The following is a 21,370-nucleotide window of genomic DNA, read 5'->3' on the forward strand; positions in this document are numbered from 1 at the left end:
AGTGCTTCCTTTTCACAATGCTTTTTAGATTGTATAAAATCTATATATAGATATAGATATATCTAGATATAGTGTATACAATGAAGACCATTTACAAGTAATAATAAAATAATTACACAAATTGGAAAAATGGAATGTGTCTGCTTTCCTGAAGTTAACAGGTATTTGAATATTTATGAACATTACTTTTTTTACTTCCTTCTTTCTTGTGTGTGTGTGTAGTGATAAAGTTAAATGAAAAGGAAAACACAATATCAAAACAACAAAAAACACAAGAGTTGCCTTTCCTCATGAGTCCAGTGCTAAGTGAAACCTGAGCGCACATCGTCAAAATGAGCTATTAGCATTGAGCTGTCATTAATAGTTCCATGTCCAATAGAAAGAGAATGTGTTTTGCTAATGACCACAGGCATTAATCCATGACCCCTATTGGACTGTGTTATAGTCAGTGTTTGCTTAAACTGCTCTAGTTACAGATATACAAACCTGTCAGTCTGGCCCTCAAAGTCCCTCATCCATGCTTATTTTACTTGTTTTAGCATTGCATTAACTTTTTACCAACAGCAGCAAAGGCCTTAGTATTTTTTCCTTCCAGACAATCAAGAAACATCTAGATTTAGCACTTTGAGATTTCCTTGAAATGTAAAGTGCATTACAAATAAAATATATTATCTATTTCTGGAAACCTTGTCTGGTACAGAGGTTTCCCATATAAATAATTTTAGTTTGAGACTAGACTTAATCCCTCTCCAGTAAAATCTAATCCATAAACATTTGGAGCAGAGCAGTGAGACTGTTGACCAGAGGCATTGTGTTCAGGCTTCATTTCTCTTTCACTTTTAATGGTGACCCAGTGGACACACCAAAGCAGGACTTATTTGCTCTGGCCTGTTTTGTTCAGTCTTTAAATCGTTGTATAAATGTTGGACGGACACACACACACAGAGTCTCTCCCTCCCTCTCTCTCTCTCTCTCTCTCTTTCTCTCTCTCTCTCTCTCTCACACACACACACACTCTCTCTCTCTCTCTCTCTCTCTAAAGGAGTTTTTTTTATTATTATTTAGTCAGAACCCCCTTGCTGAGTTGGTGGCAGTCATTGTTTCTCTCAGGCATTAAGCGCATACCAAAGCGCCGCCGCACTCCTCCGGCGTGTCCTTCCGCACATTCCTCTCTTCGCGAAGTAGATCCATTCCGCCTTCCGCTGTTAACCCTCGTTCATTTCTTTTCCTCTTTCGTCGAGAATACCGCACTCATTTTCCTCGTTACACACGAAACATTCCCTTCTTCTCTTTATCATGTATTCATTTACAAATACAGACTCTGGTGAAACTACTTATTCCCCCCCTCCGGTCTCTCTGTCTGTCTCAGAGCCAGGATAAATTCCTCCGCGCCGCGCGCGCCGTTGACTGCGAGAGAGAGAGAGAGAGAGAGAGAGAGAGAGTCTGAACAGCTCCAACTGAAACCCGAGCGCCACTGACCAGCGGAGAGAGGAGAGGAGAGGAGAGGAGGAAGAAGAGGAAGAAAACTTAAGTAAACGTTTGTGGCGGACGGTTCTGCGCGCGGAAACACAGAGGAGTATGATGTGAATGGACACCGAGAATACATCGACGCTGAAAGCAGAGGAGTAGACGGAGGACCTTTGGAGTTTTGTGGGGATTTCTGAGTGAAATGCTAATTTGCTAACTCTCTCGCTCTCTCACTCACGCGCGCACTAACCGCCGTGGCTCGCGCTCCCGGTCTGAGCCATGCACCGCTACGGCGAGGATCTGAGCCATCGCGCGAGCAGACTGGTGGAAAACCTCTCCATCTACGACTCGTACGGAGACGGCGGGAGAGCGCCGCTCGAGACGGAGTTCTCTCCCGCCGCTGTGATAATGTTTCACGGGATCAAAAGCAACACTAATGTAAACGTTAAACGCACGAGCGGCGGAGGGGTGCCTGTGCCGCAGCTTCACAGCGTGGACGCGGCGTATATGACTAACGTTAAAGTGCACGGAGCAGCGCCGGTTCCCGTTCCAGTACCGGTCCCGGTGCCAATGCCCGTGTCCACCGTGCGATCTATCAACGGGGCGGACGACGATAACGACGGCGGCGGCGGCTATTGCGCGCGCTCCGAAGTGGCGTTGCCATGCTACGGCACCGGAGACCGGCACCGGCGCTACTCCCCGCAAGAAGCTCATGTTCTCCGGTACAGCGCGTATGAAGCTTCGGCAACGGGAAAGCAGCTGTGCTCCGGTGTCAGGAATGGGTTTGGCAACACGGGAGCCACTACTAGCCCTCGCTCGAGCTGCAGCAGCAGCGGCGGGAGCCCGCGGAGCAGTGTGCTCGTGCCGCATTCGGAGAGGTACGGCGACGTCGTGAGCAGCGCGCTCAGCCCTCGCTCGAGCTACGCAAGCACGCACTCGAGCCTGAGCGGCTGCGACTGCACGAGCAGCCGACCGAGCAGTAACCGGACCAGCGGCGTCAGCCTCGGCTACGACCAGCGGCATGCCAGCCCGCGCTCGAGTGCAGCTGTCGCTGCCACGGCAAGCCCGCGTTCCAGCATCTCGAGCCACAGCTCGCGGGGCTCCATGAGTGCAGGCGCTGAGCTGCAGTTGCCCTCGCCACGCGCGTCGGTGCTGGAGGACGCGCTGCATTTGCACGACTTCGAGACCGATGGGCTCCAGGCGCTGGGGCTCCATCACCGGCTTCACGTTCACGGTTTCCCCGCGCCCGAGGATGCGCACAGCAGCTCAGGAGAGGGAGCAGACCTAAGCCCCGCGGGACAGAAGCTGAAGCTTCCTTACCAGGTGACTCCGAGCCGCGAGACCGGCCCCAGCCAGGCGGAGAGGAGGCTCGAGGCCCTTACGATCGAGCTGGAAAGAGAGCTCGAGATGCACGTGAAGAAGGAGTATTTCGGTAAGTGACCTAGGTGTGAGTCTGGAACAGATCTCTGCGGGTCTGTGTATGAGCTTGTTTACAGTTGTGTTTGAATTTGTGAGATTGTTTACAATATTTAGGTTTGTTTCCAGGTTTTGTGTTTCTTACAGGTGTATCTGCGTGTATATATATATTGAGGTTGTTTACCAAGGAAGTGTGTTTAACTTTCTATGAACAATAGTTTTTTTTTTATTTTTGTTTTCAGCCAGAAACAAGAGATGTGTTTTACTTTGTTTACACCTGTGATGGAGTTTGCTATATCTGTGTTAAAGTTTGTTTACAGGTTGAGATTGTTTATAGTTTTAGTTTGTTTATAGGTATATGCGTGTATTAACAGTTTGTTTTGTAGATATGCCTGATTTGGTTTACGGGGGGTATTCCACAAATCAGGATTTCTCAGTTAGCTAACTTAAGCCCAAAGTTAAGAACTGTCCAATAGGTATCACCCTCAGACAGACTTGATTTTGAGCTTAAGTTAGCTGGCTAAGTGAGAAATCTTTGTGGAATAACCCCAGGATTTATCAGCCTAGCTCAATAAATTAAACCCAAAGTCAAGCCTGTCCAGTATGAAGGGTGTTGATGGATGTTTCTGTTGTATAATTCTCAAATCTTGGTTCAAGTTATCCGGCTAATTGAAAATTCATGACTGGTATTCCACAAAGCATCATTTCTCAGCCAGCTAAATTAAGCCCAAAGATTAGGGCTGTCCAATAGGTATCTCACCCAACTCTGTTCCTCTTGGACAGGCTTGAATTTGGGATTAGGTTATCTGGCTAAATGGAGAAATCCTGCTTTGTTGTACACCCCTCTGTTGAATGCCCCCCACCCACCCAAAGATGCGTTTGAGTTTGTTTATAGATTGACATTTCTTTTAAGGAGTGTCTGAATTTTGCATACAGGTGTGGTTTTTAATTTGAGTGTTTGAGCTTGTTTACAGATTGTTGGTTTGTTTCGAAGTTGTTTGAGTGTGTTTACTGATTGTTTGTGTTTGTCTTTAGTGTTTGCTTTCAGATTGAATGTGTTGGTTTAGAAGTGTATCTGAGTTGTAACTGAGTTTACAGGGTGTCAGACCCTCAAAGGTAGTGGTAGCCCTGTGTCATTAACACGTGTAGGGACAGGATTATTGTGGGATAAAGACAGTATGGCCATAGTTGAGGACAAAGCATTCTGGGGAACATGCACAGATTAACACATGTTCTCAGCCGGAAACACAAACCTTACGCTGATGTTAGAGCATGCGATCAGGGATACACAGTGATATCTGAATCACAGTGTAGGATTTGCTTTAAAGTATATTTTCATCAAAAGTATTTTCCAGACATGTTTATTTTAGCACTGAAGAGTAATGTTGAGGCAGCACTGCATTAAATCTGCACCACAGATGTGTCTTTCTGTGTGAAATTGCTCCTGCTGGCTGGATCATGTCTCAGTTTCTACATTTGAATGTTGAAGGTTTGCGGGTCAGCATCTCAAATATGTACATAAGACAGTATATGTGAAACTTTTTTATGTGAACAGTTTCTGTATCAGTGCATCCATAGTTTTCAGTCACCCATACACCAATTCTGAGAACTGATCTAATAAGCAGAGTTAAAATGAAGAATGGAAATCAAATGTGTGTCTAGATGAAATTTCTGGACACAGCTTAGTGGTTCAGTTTTTATTGCATTGTATTGTAAACAGGAGTTTATCCAGTATGTTAATCTGAAAAAGTCAGCTGCTCTCCCTGCTTTAATTCTCCTGATTTGGGGAAAACAGTGTGTGCAGTTCAAATAAAGGGCAAGGTTAGCACTGGGAAACACTGGACTAGGGGATAGACTGGGTGTTAAATCATGCTACTGTATTTCCATCCACTGAGAAGAAACGTTTGGGACAGTCCCAAGAACAGGCGCTTGATAATAACCCTCCAGTTGGAGCTCATTTGTTTGGGAATTAAAGGGATCAGGGGTGTCAGCTGCCTGCAGTATAGGAAGCAGTAGTTTGGGAGATTTTCCTTGATTACAGGGTTTGTGTGTTATATATCTGAGCAGGCTGGTCAAGATGCTGTACAGTGCAGGGACTGAAACAAAGCCCTGTTTTGTGCATCCCAATGGGTGGATCTGAGTCATAAAACCAGGTGGGGTAATTTCCCGGATCAAGCCTGGTATGGGTCTAAGGTATATTGTTCACGCTGACTCTCCGTTATAAATGTTTGCAGTGAAATAGGCTTAATCTCTGTCTGGGAAAGCACACCAACCTCCGCACTAAGGTTATATTATGTATTAAAGTAGAGTCTCCGTGCCAAACAAGAGAATGTGGGCCGGTCTAAATGGAAAAACAGTGCCAAACAGAGCTGAGGGTTTGTGTGCTGAGCTCTGTGAATCATGGGATTTTCCAGACTTTGGCCCACCTGAGGGCACTCTGCCAGACTCTTATCTCACTGAGCCAAACAGAAAAAAACCCTCTCTCATTTTGCTGACGTGGGTAATTAATTGATTCACATATTATTTCTTGGGGAAATTTTAAAGGGCTGCACAAATGTTTGTAACCTCATATCACACTCATCCACACTGCTCTGGTTCCAAAAGTTCATCCAGTGTTTCTTCTGGGTATTATAAGCCCCCCGCTCAGCTGCAGTACAGCTTCTGCTCTTCTGAAAACATTATACACTAGGTTATGGAACGTTTCTGGGAGGATTTGAAGGCATTCAGCAATGAGAACATTTGTATGGTCAGGTCCTGATGCTGGACGATTTGTTCCTACTCCTGATCATCCCAAAGCACACAGTTCTGCTGCTCCACAGCACAGTGGTAGGTGGGCTTTAGAACCCTCTGGTTCTTGATTGGCACTAGGCATACGGACCTAAGGCTTTATGCATCTGCACCAGAGAATATAATTTGGTTGGTTAGAGCATTTCTGTGGAGATTATACAATGGTGCATGCACAACTGAACACTTGAATCAGCAGTGGGTGCTCCTTAAAGCAGCTGAGCTATGCACCTTAAAACAATTCACTCATCCGGACCAGAGAAAAATGGGAGAGTGTATTTTTATTTGCATATATATATATATATATATATATATATATATATATATATATATATAATTTTTTAAGACGTAAAAACACTTTTTAAAAGTGTAAACCATTTCTTTTTGTTGTAGAGGTTAATTTGAACATTTCATATATTATATTTCCTACATAAAAAGGTGTATTATTATTATTGTTGTTGTTGTTGTTGTTGTGTTGTTGAGTTTCCCATAGCTGCTAGCAGGGACTAACTGGGGCATTAACTGAATGCTGTGGCCCGTTTTGCGTGCGTAACCAACTGATTGCTGATTGGTTGTAATCACACCAGACCACGGCTGCAGGGAAACTTACCAATCACAGAAGAGACGGCTGGCATCCCGCTTGGCACGTCTGAAAAGGGCCATCACCCTTGGTGGGCAACACCCTCCCCACAATCAGCCCCCTGTTAATGAGGGAGCTGCTCTGTTTTGGAGAGAGTATTTCAGGCTTTCTTCTTCAGAATGACTGCTGTCATTACTGTACAGTGCAAACTATAGAGGTTTAGAGTTACTGCTGTTGTATTACTGTACATTCAAGTTTATATACTTTGTACAGTCCCATATGAACCTAAAGAACAGGTCAAAAACAGTGCTTTGTTTTAGCTATGAGCCGATGGAGTGTTTACAACCCACGAAGAACACATTAACTACAAAAGAAGTGGCTGCATGTTCAAATTCCTTCATGTAGCAATGTTCATTCAATACCCCTACGTTGTGTCTTATTTGTTAGTTTTTGTTGATTTACCTATAGTTCTCTGTGGTTAGCGTCCTCTAACTCTAACATTACTGATTGTTTTGGGCATCAGTGCTGACTTTTACTTGCCTAACACTTAGGGTCCTTCAGTGATAAACAAATTCAATATGGTAGTAGCAAAAATTAACCTACAGAGCCTACAAGCCGCTGGGCTTTTCTCTAGTTCTGAGGATAGTTCATTAGTGTCAAACAAGGGAATTAATAAATAAATAAATAAAGCTGTGGGTCATTTTTCAGGTCAGACCTTTCACTGAAGTTCAAAATAAAATATCTGTCCTTGTGTTTAGAAACACAACTTGGGTATTGACTAAAAGTTAAGAATCTGTGCTTTCTACAACATATTTCCCTTGTTCCAATCAGCAGTAAATGAGGAATCATTTTATCTAAAATTACAGCCTGTTTTACTTTTTATGATCAGTAATAGCTTCAGACTTCTAAGTGGTTACAGAAAGCTTACTATAGTTGTGCGTACATGTGTATGTGTTATTTCCCAAAATGTATCACCAGGCGCGCCCTGCAACAACGCAAATGAGTGTTTTCTTTCGGAGGGGAATCCTAATTCCTCATTTTGATGGTGCTGTTTCCACAGACGTGGCTTTCTCTCTCACACACAGTCATTCATACAATTACTCAATTAGTCACTCACGCACACTCTCTCACACACATACACACACACACACACACACACACACATTTCCTGCCTCTCCTTCTCATTCTTTCTCTCCGTCAGACAAACACACACCCCCTCACTCCTTGCCTGTTGCAGTAAAAGCTAAATAAAGGCTCTGCTGTTCCCAGCTGATGCAGTGATGCTGCTGTTTGGGCTGTTGGCAGCTGGAGTTGATAGTTATGTAAGAGCTGTTCTTCTGCAGAACATCAGGATCAAAATCTCTTATTCCATGACCTTGCCCTCTGGCCACTGTCAGCTTATTCAGATGGATTCTGCCTTTTTTCCTGTAGTTTCCTCAGTATCAATAAAGTCTTATCCAATCTTTAAGCAGACAAGGCAGGGTTATGAATACATGTGATCATACAGATAGAATATTAGAACTCTTGAATATTGTGGAGGAAGCTTGGTCAGATTAATATAAACGCTCTGGATTTTTGAGTAAGGTGTAAAATCATTAAACAACGGATCATACCCATCCCTGCTCTGCATGTATTCAGTCTTTTAACAAGGATGCTATCTTGTCCTCTCTGTGCAGCAGTTTTGCTATAAAAATTGTGCTCACAAACTTCCTTTCCTTAAGTGTAAAAGAAAACCTGCTCTGTTACCGTGACAACGCCTTCCCTAATAATTGATAGGATCTTGCCGGGTTTTCAGCTCTTAGGCTATTTCTTTCTTTCGTTCTTTCACTGTCTCTCTCTGTCTTTCTCTCTCTCCCCCCTCACACACACACACACACACACATATCTCTTGTACTCAATTTCTCGCTTTCTGTCTCATACTTTTTTTTACATCTCTTTCAGTTTTTATCACCATGATGTTTCTTAGTCTAGCTAACATTATTTTCATATATTATTTTCTCTCTCTTTCTCCCTCTCTCTCTTTTCCCTTCTCCCCCCTCGTCTCTTTACCTGACACTAGAATCTTGGCAGTCGGTGCTGGCTAAGCCTCCAGACGCAACTGGTGGGGGTAAACTCTGATCATCTGCTCAGAATGATAATGAGGACTCTCATTCTGTCTCTCTCTCTCTCTCTCTCTCTCTCTCTTTCTCTCTCTCTCTGTGACTCTCCCTGTCTATCACACACACACACACACACACACACACACACTGGTGTTGCTGTGTTTATATCAGTGTTGTTACACCCACTCGTAGCCCTAGGCTCCTCTCGCCTGTAAGTAAATAAAAGCAGGTGGCGGGTGCTGATCGGAAGGATACATAGTAACATAGTTTAAAAGCTCAATTTAATGAACAAATTGAAGGGTGGATGTGCTGCACTGAGAATTGAACTGAAAACTACTTAAATAATAAACAGACAGCTGGAGCTTCTATAATGTCCATAGAAATGCACTGATCAATAGATGGGACCCTGAAGTAGCCTAAGGCCACCATCAGTGCCGTCACTAGAGATGAATACACAAGGCTAGTATGGGACCAGTATGCACTTGTAAATCCTTTTCAACTGTAGTCATTCAGATAAAACTTTTTTGTTATCAGAAATTTATTAAGCCAACTGCCATCAGGAGTGTCAGTGCCTGTCAGTAGCCTTTTTGACCAATGGCAAAGCATAATCTGTCCATGTATTTTGCAACTAATATATTACCAGTTTAAAATAACTATTACTAGTGGGTTTAATATTATGTTGAGTTTATTGTTAATTAATTACAATACGATCTGAAGTGAAAGACTCTTATTGGTCTAAGTGTCTTAAAGACAGTCTCGTCTTTTATTGAGGTGCCAATGTAAAGTGTTGTCAACAAAAAAAAATGCGACAGCTCACAGTTCAGTGTTATTAAAAATGGAACACTACACGAAAGAACAACATGTTTACATTTTTGAGCAATATTGAACAAATAATGAAGGTTTGGCCGCTACAGTTCACAATTTTCGTACAAAATATGGTCGGACTAGTGATTTAAATTCATCGACTGTGAGGAGATTAATTAAAAAATTTAGGGAAACTGGATCAGTGAGTGATCTTAGACACTCTGGCCGTCCTTCAACGACTCGTTCTGCACAAAACATCGAAGCAGTTCATGAGAGTGTTCATGAGAGTCCAGGAACATCAATTCGGAAACATGGTCAAGAATTGAACATTTGCAGGATATCTCTACAGCATATTCTCACAAAAGATTTGCACCTCCATGCTTACAAAGTTCAATTGTGTCAAGAACGGAAACCTACTGACCACGCACAGCAAAGAGAGTTCGTTGAATGGATTTTGGAACAACAACAAGTGGATGGCGACTTTTCAAACAAAATCCTCTTCAGCGATGAGGCCCATTTTCATCTTGATGGCTTCTTTACCTGTCAAAATTGTTGCATTTGGGGTTCAGAAAATCCACAAGTGATTGTTGAGAAACAAATGCATCCACAGTTTATTTGATGTGTTGTTGTTGTGTGTTTGTGTGTGTGTTGCGCTTGGTGGGCAGAGCATTATACCCCTAGTAAAGTTTGGGTGAGAGTGGATAAGGTTTCTGCTGGTCCCGTTGCATATCAAGCCCAGTGCCACTTGAATACTGATTCTTGTTCACTACACCCTTTTTACAGACTCTGTAGTTAGAGTGTGAGTCGCCACTACTGCTGAAAAAAAATTCTAGAGGAAACACTGAACTGACAACAGTGCGTTTTAATGAATGTTAGTCAGTGACAGACCCTGTAAATATTTATTTATGAAGTATTGGAAATGTGTTTAAAAATCATCACAAAAATCACATTATATATTGATATTGAGTTATTATCCAGACCTAATTAGGCTATTTATCATACACAATGATTACACAGGTCCCCTGCTTCTTGCATGGTTTTGGCTGAGAACATTACTGTTTGTTGTACACCAGTATTTTCATTCCTTTATAAACCTGAGGTGTCTGTTTTATTGCAGCCATAATTGATGTGTTATCATTTAGAAATCCAAAATCATAAATGGCTGTTTTTCCTGTTGTGGATTTTCACAAATGTTTCCCTATGAAGCATTGGCGCTTAGTTATAGAGAAAATCATCTTTTTCCCTGCTCCCGCAGACCGCTTAGAAATGCCTGGCAATGGTAAGTTTGAGCAATGTGTGTATCTTTGGGTGCTCTGAGGGGGTCAGAAATTGAGAATGGACAAGCTCATTCTTCCCCTACAACCCTCCCTGCTGACCGAAAAAACCCTGACCACATCAGCAAATGCCATAACCTCAGTTCGGAAATATCGAGACCATTTGGCTCATGGCTGTCTCGAGTTTCTTTTTTGTTTCTTTGTCCATGGCAAGACCACAGTTAATTAAATGTGTGGAATCTGTGTTTTCAGCAACATGAAACATGAATATTAACATTATACCATTGTCCAACCTAATTTATTTCAAATGTTTAGTACAGAAAAAAATTGTTGTCCATGTTGCTGAGCAGAGCTGTGAATTATTAGAAAAACAATGAGAAACTGTATAATTTTAAGAATGTCCAGTTTTCTGCTTGTTTACATTTTGTTATTAGTATATTTTTATATATAATAAAATATAAAATGATGCAGTAAATAATTCCTAATTTTTTAGCCTCTGAGTTAAAATATTTGAGCTTATCTTTGACTCTTTTCAACTGTAGATTTGACCATGTTGTGTCCAGATTCAGAGGCTAGATAGGCAGTGGAGTGAAGGCTATGGTGTATTTTGGGTTGATGATTCAGACTGTTTACAGTAACTTTGCTTTAATGATGATTCAGACCATTTTTAGGCTGATCCTGATAGGGGAAAAATGTAGACAAACCTTTCCTGAGGGCTGGTGTGCTTTAGGCTTTGTATTTTTTTGGTAACTTGAATAAATAGCATAGCAACAGGAAAAGGCTTTGGCCAAGCAGAGAACAATAAAAAAACACTGCAGCTCTCCCTGAGCTGTTATCCCAGCTGTTAACAGTCAGAATGAGAGGAGGCTCAGACAGGAAGTGGTACCAGTGTGTGCCAGGTAAGAGCAGAAGAAGTTTAAAAAAAAAAAATTCTTTTTTTTCCCCATACTCTTTGGTACAGATGCTCCTATGTGGGGATTCTCACAAGTTAACATAAGTAAATTCTCATGTTAAGAGAGTGTGTGTGTGTGTGTGTGTGTGTGTGTGTGTGTGTGTGAGAGAGAGAGAGAGAGAGAGAGAGAGAGAGAGAGAGAGATCTGGCTCCTGAGTACAAAGTTGTGTCTCCTAGGCTTGTTGACCTGTGGTCAACCTCGGGCTTTGACCCTGTGCACGCACAGGAATGCGACCCCCAGCCGAGGCCGTGTCATGCGTGAGAGACCAGCACTGACTCATTCTCCCATGATGCTGAGCGATTGCTCTTTAACCAACATGGACACTGACCACTTTACTGTCATGCTCCACAGGGCAGAGTTGGGACTTTAACATAACAACTACTGCTTATAGTACTCATTTTAGTAGTTTTTTTATGTCTCACATAAGTGACACCGGAGTGAGTGAAGACTGAAAAGTAAGCAAATTTAAATTGATGGTGATTTGTAAACACATTTGTGTCTGTAGAATTTTTAATGACAATAAGCATATCTCAGACTAAAACAAGCATTCTAGCCAGGATTACAAATTCACAGCCTGTTCCACTTTAAATCTGAGTGCCCCCACCCCCCCACCTGAAATTTAAAATTAAAGTCTGAGCCTCCTACTCCCTTAAATGGTGCTCGATAACATTTTGCATTACCATTAAGCACAACCTTAATTCAAGCACACTTTCCTTTGCACACTAAGAGCTGTTTGAAACAAACCTGCCTCTTAAAAAGGGACCATAGATTTGTCCCTGTAGCAAAACTCTATTTCCACAAAAACAATAAAACTGAAGTTTATACAGTTATGATGACCGATTAACATCACATAACATTTGCAGCTATACAGAAGGCTAACAGAAAAACAAGAGTTCATTGTTCAATTTTGGCCTCGATAACCATGGTATTATTTTTTCAGGCCATTTCATGTCTAGTTTTATGGTTTGAAAAATATTAATGTGTACACTAATTGAATGAGATTTTACACACTAGAATTAAAGCACACCTTAGAACTTATGCTATATGACCATGAGTTTGTGGACATGTACATTGGAAGTTTGTTCTCTTTTACTGCAGGAATGGTGTCTACTGTTCGAGTAGAGATCTAATGGCACTAGTGAGTTCAGGTACTGGCATTGTATGATTTTTGGTTCAGAACCACAACTCATGGTCCAGACCCACAAACATGGTCAACTATAAGACATCCGATTTTTCAGAGATTTATACCCCTCTAGCCAATGGCGTATATGTGCTCTTGACATTGGTGGGTTCCCCCACATTTGCTCTGTGATAAAAAAAAACAATGTAAGAGAACTGACAATAGCTACAGAATCTACAGAATATTTAAACCTGCTGTTATTATGATGGACTCATTTCTTTAGTGAACTTGGCTTTAAGTGACTTGCACGTTTCTTTGAAAAATAGCTCCTTATGTCCACCTTCTTCTTTTTTGCTGCCATCCTCACTCGCTTTTGACACCCACATGTCACCCATGATGCACCTGAGTCTTTCACAGTATTACTCGCTTATGACTGGAAAGTTTTCTTTCCAGTTTTGGGGCTGCTAACAACCAAACTACAGAGAATCACATGACCGCAGGGAAAGGCACAGCCAATCCCACTGGTCATATGTGTTACGGGGAGATAAGACTCGAGTAGAGAACATGATTTAACCCTATCTTCACCTCTAGGTTAGTGAGACGTTGACAGATTGCAACACTTGGCATTGAGCAATGTGAGCATATGCACATGTGCAGCATCAGGAAACAAAGATGTTAATGCCTCTATGGTGGCGTTCTTATTTGACAATGACTGAAGATTAATCATTGCACTATATTTATGCATGTCGTGTTGTCATTTTAAATTAAACTGTTTAAGGATGTGATAACATTTGTTCATGTGTGATAACGTGTGTGTGTGTGTATGTGTGTTTTTTTCCAGGTATATGTGTAAAATGTGGTAAAGGAGTATATGGAGCGAGTCAAGCATGTCAGGCAATGGGGAACCTGTATCATACAAACTGTTTCACCTGCTGTTCATGTGGTGAGCACATGCACACACACACACACACACACACACACACACACACACACACACACACCTGCCCTCTATGCCTTCACACATCTACATAAACAGGCAGCTGCCCTGTCTACCGGTATACACACACACACACACACACACACACACACCTGCCTTCATACACCTACATTAACACACAGCTGTCCTTTCTACCAGTACACACACATATATATATATATACACACACCTGTACACACGTACCCAACTATGAGCACCTATGAGTATATGTTCATGGAAGTGATTGAGAGCTAATCCTCCACATGTGTTTGTTGTATGGTATTGTTGAAGACGTGATTCCTTCTTTTGTTTTTATAGAAGAATGCAGCTTTTGTTTTTAAGTGGCATAATTTTCAGATGTTCCAGAATATATTTCATTTTTAATTCGAGAACAATTTGCTGCCTTTCACAACGAATTCTGTCCAAAAGCAGCTTTCCATGTCTGTGCTTGTGTGGGTGTGTTTTGGTTTCCTTACATTTTAGGTGCGAAAATGTTTTGCAAAATTTGGCTAGCCTACAACCCTTGGCAAAAACTATAGGATCACCACACCAAAAAAGGTCACAAATTCTGATATTCTACATATAATATCCTTGTTTTCAGCTCTGCTGACCACATTGGTGCACTTTGTAGTTCTACATTTCCAAGCTATAGTACACCTGTGGAACTGCATATATTGTTGGCCCTTTTTTACCCAGTTCATTAAAGATCAGGACCCCTACAAGACCATCATAGAACAGGAAAGATTTTGGTAGTGAATCTTTCCCAGCACTGCAGGACAGTGATATTGTGATGGTGTGTGTGGTGCTGGTACAAGTGGAATCAGACACAGCAAGGCAGATTTTTTTTTTTTCTTATTTTATTTTTACATTTTTTTTTTTTGGCTCAGCTCCTTATATATGGCACATGACATACAGGACAAATCATTGTATACAGAGCTTTACACATATGTTATAGTGATAAGTATGTATAGGGAAGCAACCATATGACCTAGTATAAAAACTATTGTGTGTATCCTCTCACACACCCATTCTGGGGCTGCTGTGTCACCTGACTCTGCTGTGGTGGTGTCCCCTTTCAGCAGTGTGTATGTGTGAGTTTGAAAGTGGAAGGCGTCAGTGTGGACTGGTTCTTCCTTCATTGAGTTCTCTCCTACACACAGATACGCTTTCCTCTGCCTTTAGAGGCAGAACAGATCGTTTACGTTCAGCCCAGACTCTCACACTCTAAACGCATTGTTCTGGGCAGGAATGCGGGTCATTGGCACCGGAGCCGATGTGTTAACATCCCTGTGTTGCTTGAAAAAGCTGTTAGCCTTGTCCATGCTTGTTTAAATCTAGGTATTAGAGGTTAACATCAAGAATTTTAACAATGTAGTCTTGTCAGTTATGATCTGATTGGCTGCCCACATTTCAGTGTGAAACTGGGCCACACATTTGATATTAGTTTGATGACAAAACAATTTTGTTTTATCAAGCTAAATAGTAGCTTGTCAGATGTGTCTTCTACACACTGTGAGAGCAGTGAGACATTTAGATAAATATTTAGACTGCAAGTGTATGGGAAATTCTCAGTTTTGAAAACAAGCTTTTTGCTTTGTTTCCTAAGGAAGTGTTTTTGTTGTAGCACTGTTTGACAATTTCCTGGCCTTGTATTTTAAGATGAGTATGTGACTGTTTACTGTATATCATTGTGTCCCTTTTGGTCAAAGGTACTAGTTGTTGGTTATATTTTTTGTCAAAGGCTTTAAAAGCTTTTAAAAATATTAAAAGTAGATCATTTTCAAAAATATCGAATTGATATTGACCAATATCATAAAAGAAAGAATGAGTGAGATTATCATCACTCGTGCTGATGTTATGTCATGGTTATGAGATTTTTTCTATATCCCATTTGAACATATTGTTTCAGGAGAAGTTCAGAGATGCATGTCTCTTATTTAGAAAGCAAGCGTATAGCGGGCTGTGTGTTTGTGTTTGTGTGTCTTTTCTGAGATTTTGCGCAAACGGGCTCCCAGATCATTTTGTACAGGAGCTGTGTTCTCCCTGCAGATCTGTGTAATTGCTGTGTGCTCTTGGCTCTGGCCCACAGCTGCAGCCTTTTCTCATCAGAAAGCCCAAGAATGCCCCCTCCACTGGGTTCCCCTATGGACCTCTTTTCAGTCACACACACACACACACACACACACACACATCACATAAACACATGCAATCCTGGTATGAGCTTAAGTAAAAAATAAACACATACATTTACATGTATAAGTCAGGATGTGCCATAATAAATATCTAATTTTTACTTTATATATATAACTGTGTATTTATTAATACGGCCCCAATGTTATTCATATATTGTCAGTATCTCAGCGAAGCCCCGTACCTCAAAAGAAAAACAAAAAACAGGGGGAAACCAAAGTTCTCAATTAATCTTGCCACACTAAAATGATTAGCGAGTCCATTTTGTTCCATGCCGATCTGTTTCACTGTCACCACAGTGGACTGCTCTGGGGCAAATTTAAAGAAGACAAACATTACAAAGGACAAGCAGTGTATTAATGGTTTTGCTAGGGTGAAGAAAATACAGAAGAGAAGAAACCACCTCTGTGGGTTTGGGGCTGTTGTTGTAGTATTGACTTTAAAAATATGTGTATGTGAGAGAGAATGAGAGGGTGTGAGAGTGTGTAGACCAGCAGGCCTACACATGCTCAAGAACTGAAGACTAGAATTTCCCCTCACGAATAAAATGCATACAAGCAAGCGCAAACAGACACACACACACAAACACAAACACACACACATTCACACACACACACACACTAAGTGAGTCATCACCTCCAACATCCCATCATGCACCCTGACCAAGCCCACCTGCAGGTATTAAGGACCCGCTTGTTCTCTTTGCAGAGAGAGAGAGATTTTTGTGCGTGTGCATGCGTGTGACATTTTTAGAACAAAAATGCCCTGTCTGGAGTAAAATATCCCTTTATATATTTTGTATATTTAATACACTGTATATTTTGTACTGTGAATTTTACTGTAAGCTCAATGTTTTTTGTTTTTAAATCTTAAGTGACTAAGACTAAGGTGTGTGTGCGTGTGTGTGTGTGTGTGAGAGAGAGAGAGAGAGAGAGAGAGAGAGAGAGAGAGAGAAAGAGAGAGAGAGAGAGAGAGAGAGAGAGAGAGAGAGAGAGAGGATGTGGGATCACACAGGAAAGGTGGAGCGGGTCAGAATAACAGTGAGCCTGTTTTTGTTTTCCATAGATTTTGGAAAAGAATAAAACACAGTTCTGTGGGAGCTCATTTTTCTCAATGGACAAAGGCACAAGCATTGAGTGGTGTAGAATGAAAGCCTATATTTAACAGAAGCAGATAAGAAATGTGCTCCACTGCAAGGACAGAGAGCTATGTTAATGTTTAGGCAAGCTTGTATAACTGCTCACATGGACAAAGATCTGGGTTTAATCGCACTTGTGTTTGGTATTCACATTTGCTGATATAAAATAAATATGTTAGTGATAAATGTGATGTCAAGGAGAAAAGAAAAAGAGAAAGGTTCAAGTAAAGTGGACTGAGGTCATTACATGCAGTGTGTTTGTAAACTAGAGCTGTAAATGAATTATTTTAGTAATTTCGTAAGTATTACATATAATTATTTTTTATAACACAGTTATACAAAATAACACAGTTTATTTAACCATTGAGGCAGCATTGTTAAAACCTTTCATACAACACAGGAACTCCCAGATATCTTCAGTTCTACACGGTGATCAGTTTTACTGTGACCAGTATGAACACGCATACAAACAAATGTTCTCTGAGGTCAGATTTTTATCAGTTAAAGGGGCAAATACAAAGACTCTACATGCCTCTGTTGTTTGGATGAGCACAAGTGCAGAAATAAAGCTTAAGACCGAGCCACAAGCAAATGCAAATGTTCAAGAGATATTGTATGCTATTTTCGTCTTTCCTTTAAATAGTCAAGGTGCACTGGTGACATGGCACAGTGAAAAAAAACACGAGGCTTTTGTCATGATAGAGTTACATTTTGAAGAGCCTGAAATAAATTTAGAAGAAGAAAAAATGCATTCTGAAAATTTCTACACAGCAGTGCCCAGCTGTGTGATGTTTGGCTGTTATATCGTGTTGTAGATGTGGTGGGTTTGAGAGAGAGAGAGAGAGAGACAGAGAGAGAGGGGGGGAGGAAGAAAAAGAGAGAAGGGGGTAGAAGCCCCAGAGAGAGGGCTAGTTTAGAAGGCCAAGTTTCAAGAAAAGCCATGTGTGTTTATGTTTGTATCTTATACATACAGAGTGTCACATATGTCCATTTTTTCCATCCATTATGTGTCCAATGTACATTTGAACACAGCTGTTCAGTATTTCATGATACGTGTTATTTTTTGCTCTACTGTAAAATTGCTATTTTTAAGATACATTGGATAGTGACATATTGTATCGTATACATATGTATATGTATTGAATGATAAATTCTGTCTGAGATTTTGTGGCTACAAGACATAGACAAATTAATTCTATAAGAATAAAGTGATCTGTTGCAAAATATAAACAAATGTCATTTTATATATGTAGTTATTCATGTTGCCAGTGCATTATATACATCATAGCAGTGATTCTCAATTCTGGTCCTGGTGGGCTACTACATTGCACATTTTAGAGATTCCTCTGCTCCCAACACAACTGATGCAACTAATGAGCTAATTACCAGCCCTTTTCAAAGTTGAAGTGGGTATGTTGGAGCGAGGAGAAAGATACAACCTGCAAGGGCAGTAGCCCACCAGGACCAGAATAGAGAACCACTGTGTAGAAGGACTAAATACTCATTGGTAAGCATGGTAATTTCAGCGTCTTCTGTTTATGAGTGGACATGAGGTGCAGGTTCAGTTTTGGGTTCTTTATTTATGTGCGTTAAATAATAGCTTGGTTTCCCTGTGGTGTTGGGATGTCGGGAAACCTCTAAAGAACTGCTTTTGGTTTCTTAACATTACAAAGCTGCTCTTATTATTCATTATTATTATTATTATTATTCCTGTGCTTATTTTGTTCAAACTTTCCTGTTCCACCTTAAATTGTGCATGTGCCTGAACTATGGGGCTATGACCTTTCAATCCAGGCCATCTCTGGGAAATTACACAGATATTTTAATCCTAAAACAAACCTCCTCTGGTTAAATGAATTCAACTCCAGTAGTGATGTATTTAGACCTCCTCACAGAGAAAGGTACAGCCCCACTGTGAACACATGTAGGTGAAAGAGGAGGAGAGAAGATGAGCCAATGGAGGAGTAGAAGAAGTAAGAATAGAGAGTTACATGGCCCTGAAGCCTGTGACAAAAGCTGAAGGCGCTTGCGGGAGAATCACGTTTTACCATCCCCCTTGCTCACAAATTGTCTCTCTCTCTCTCTCTCTCTCTCTCTCTCTCTCTCTCTCTCTCTCTCTCTCTCTCTCTCTCACTCTCTTTCTCTCTCTCTCTCTCTCTCCCTCTCATTCTTTCTATCTCTCTCTCTCTTGCTCTCTCTCCCTGTCCCTCTCTCTTCTATTTCCCTCCCTTTTCCCTCTTGCTCTACGTGGGGTGGGAGAATGGAGGTGGGTGAATGGGACTAGCCAGTGACCTCAGGCCGAAAGAATGTCCCCATTTACTCAGTCTTTCTGTCTCTCTCTCTCTCTCTGTCTCTGTCTCGCTCTCTCTCTTCTTTTCACTCACTCTTAGCCCCACCCTGTAGATGTTTGTAAGCATTACATGGTGTTTTCAAGCCAGTCATCCTGCAGTTTGTCATCTCTTTCTGAGATACACTGCCTGCAGCTCAATGCCTAAATGCCATTTAATTGTCAAATAATATTTCAAAGCACCCTCTGTGGATTTCATTCTCATTCATTTATGACGAGATTAAAGAGGTCAAAAGAAATGATTCCAAACTACGTCAACTCTAATTGTGTCAATATGTACATTAAAGACAGGGATGCACCAATGTCGCTTTACTTCACTTGATGTCAGTTCCAGGTCCTAAAGCTTGTCATATGCTGAGTGTGAGAAAAATGCAGTATTGGTGCTTATTTATTTCTTCTTCAGTTTCCAGTTCACTCTGTTTAATTGCTTAAAATTAGAAAAAAAAACAGAAATGCAGAATTGAGGTATATAGCAGAGGATGATCTTGGATAAAACACTGTTATAATTGTATAATGTCAGTGACCAAGAATGTCACACGTTACAGATATTGCCGTCTGAATTTAAGAATAGTTTTTCTTTGTTTATAACATTTGGGACTAGAAAGTTTTCTCAGTGGCAACTATGATGTGTTTGATCTTGAGAGCTGAAAATTTTACACTTTAGAACTCTTGCCACATTTTAGAACACGTGAAACTGTTTTCACAGTTTATCAGTCTTGTCTCTGTTACAGGTGTGTAAGCAGTGTTTTATTGTGCTGTGATGCTAAATTTGGTGCTTAAAATCCCAATCAGGATTCTTTGGCTCTACTGGAGAGGCCCCTGCTACTGAACACGCATCTGCATTGTGTGTGTGTGTGTGTTCTTTTTGAATGGGGCCAGGGCATAAATTTTGGGATGTAAAAAAGACTTGATGGGTCTATACCACAAACCCTAGGAACTGAAACATAGCTCAGTGGGACAGTTAAAAGCAGACTATTCCGACTGATTTATAGACTTTTGTGTTTTTGTTTGTGTGTGTGTGTGTGTGCGCGCGCCTGCGTGCCTGTGTGTGTGATCGCATGTGTGCTGGTGTGGACATATACGGACAGATAAAAAAGACAGATATAAGTTGTGTGGTGCACGTGTGTGTAGATTGCTTGAGGGTGTAACATCAGGTCTCTATCCACATTCAGACAATTTGCTGCTGTTGGGTATATAACAAAAATAGGAGAGTAAGAGAAAGACGCTCCTTACTAAATTGTGTTAGTTGAAAGTTAACAAAGCAGGGAGGTTTTGCTTATTTTGTCCATAGATGACTCCTTAGCGCATAGAGCTTTTTGGTAACTGCAGATGTTTGTTAGCCAAATGTGTGGTGGTGACAGAGTGGATCTTCTCCACTCTATTAAAGACACCTACCTCATTGGTCCACCTTGTAGATATATGTTAGCTTAGTGGCTTATCTCTTGCAGCACAATTTCTGTTGGTCACACTTTAGTCTTTTATGAGTGGATGCTGAACTCTAATCTGCACATACCAGCACAACACACACTAACACAGCACAGATGTCACTGCAGCACTGATAATGATCCTCCTGCCACATTATACCTGCTCTGACCATTGAAGAAAAGGATGAGACTGAGCAAAAATGTATGCAGACTACATTCTGAAACCGTAGAGCTGCAAAGTGCTTCTGCATGGTCATTGGAACTGAGAGAATGGAAAGTGAGTTGGTCCTAATGTTATGGCTGATCAGTGTATATGTAATACATAAAAGCTTTGTATGACCCCACAGCCTGACACTATAGTAAAACACGTGTGTGGATTCACATCAATGCCTTCAGCTGTTGGGTAACTGCTGATTTACGCATCAGTGACATGCTGTGATTTAATTGCCTCATTCATTTTCTGTGGTTTAACTTTCTGACTAATGTTACAAATGTATTTAACTTAATTGCACAAATGACACAGACATGCCACATATCTTCTCGTATCTTCTCGTAGGGTGTTATGAATTATGGCTGACGTCTCTGTCTAGTATGCACACTGTATCATTCCTCATTGGCATGGAAACAAAGGTACTGTCACTCATCCTGCGGTGGTTCAGAGTTACTCACCTGCAGTCCTGGAGGGCTTCATGTTTTCTTTTCCTTCTGCCCCAACACATGCACACCTGATTCAACTCGCCATGGTAATTGCCAGGCCCATTCTGAGCTGAGTCAGACATGTTTGTGCCAAGAAAACAC

General features: G+C 41.2%; 1 protein-coding gene across 1 annotated transcript in view; it reads left to right on the top strand.

Moving 5' to 3' along the window:
- The first annotated feature begins 1,496 nt into the window (after window positions 1–1,496).
- wtip (WT1 interacting protein) overlaps window positions 1,497–21,370 on the top strand; it is a 34,067-nt gene continuing 14,193 nt past the window's right edge. Inside the window, exons 1-2 of the mRNA XM_066684858.1 lie at window positions 1,497–2,899; window positions 13,339–13,440. Coding sequence (XP_066540955.1) covers window positions 1,747–2,899; window positions 13,339–13,440 — 1,255 coding nt within the window. The 5' untranslated portion in view covers window positions 1,497–1,746. The remainder of the gene's footprint in view (window positions 2,900–13,338; window positions 13,441–21,370) is intronic.

The sequence above is a fragment of the Hoplias malabaricus genome, chromosome 11 (genome assembly GCF_029633855.1).
Source record: "Hoplias malabaricus isolate fHopMal1 chromosome 11, fHopMal1.hap1, whole genome shotgun sequence".
Classification (NCBI taxonomy): Eukaryota; Metazoa; Chordata; class Actinopteri; order Characiformes; family Erythrinidae; genus Hoplias; species Hoplias malabaricus.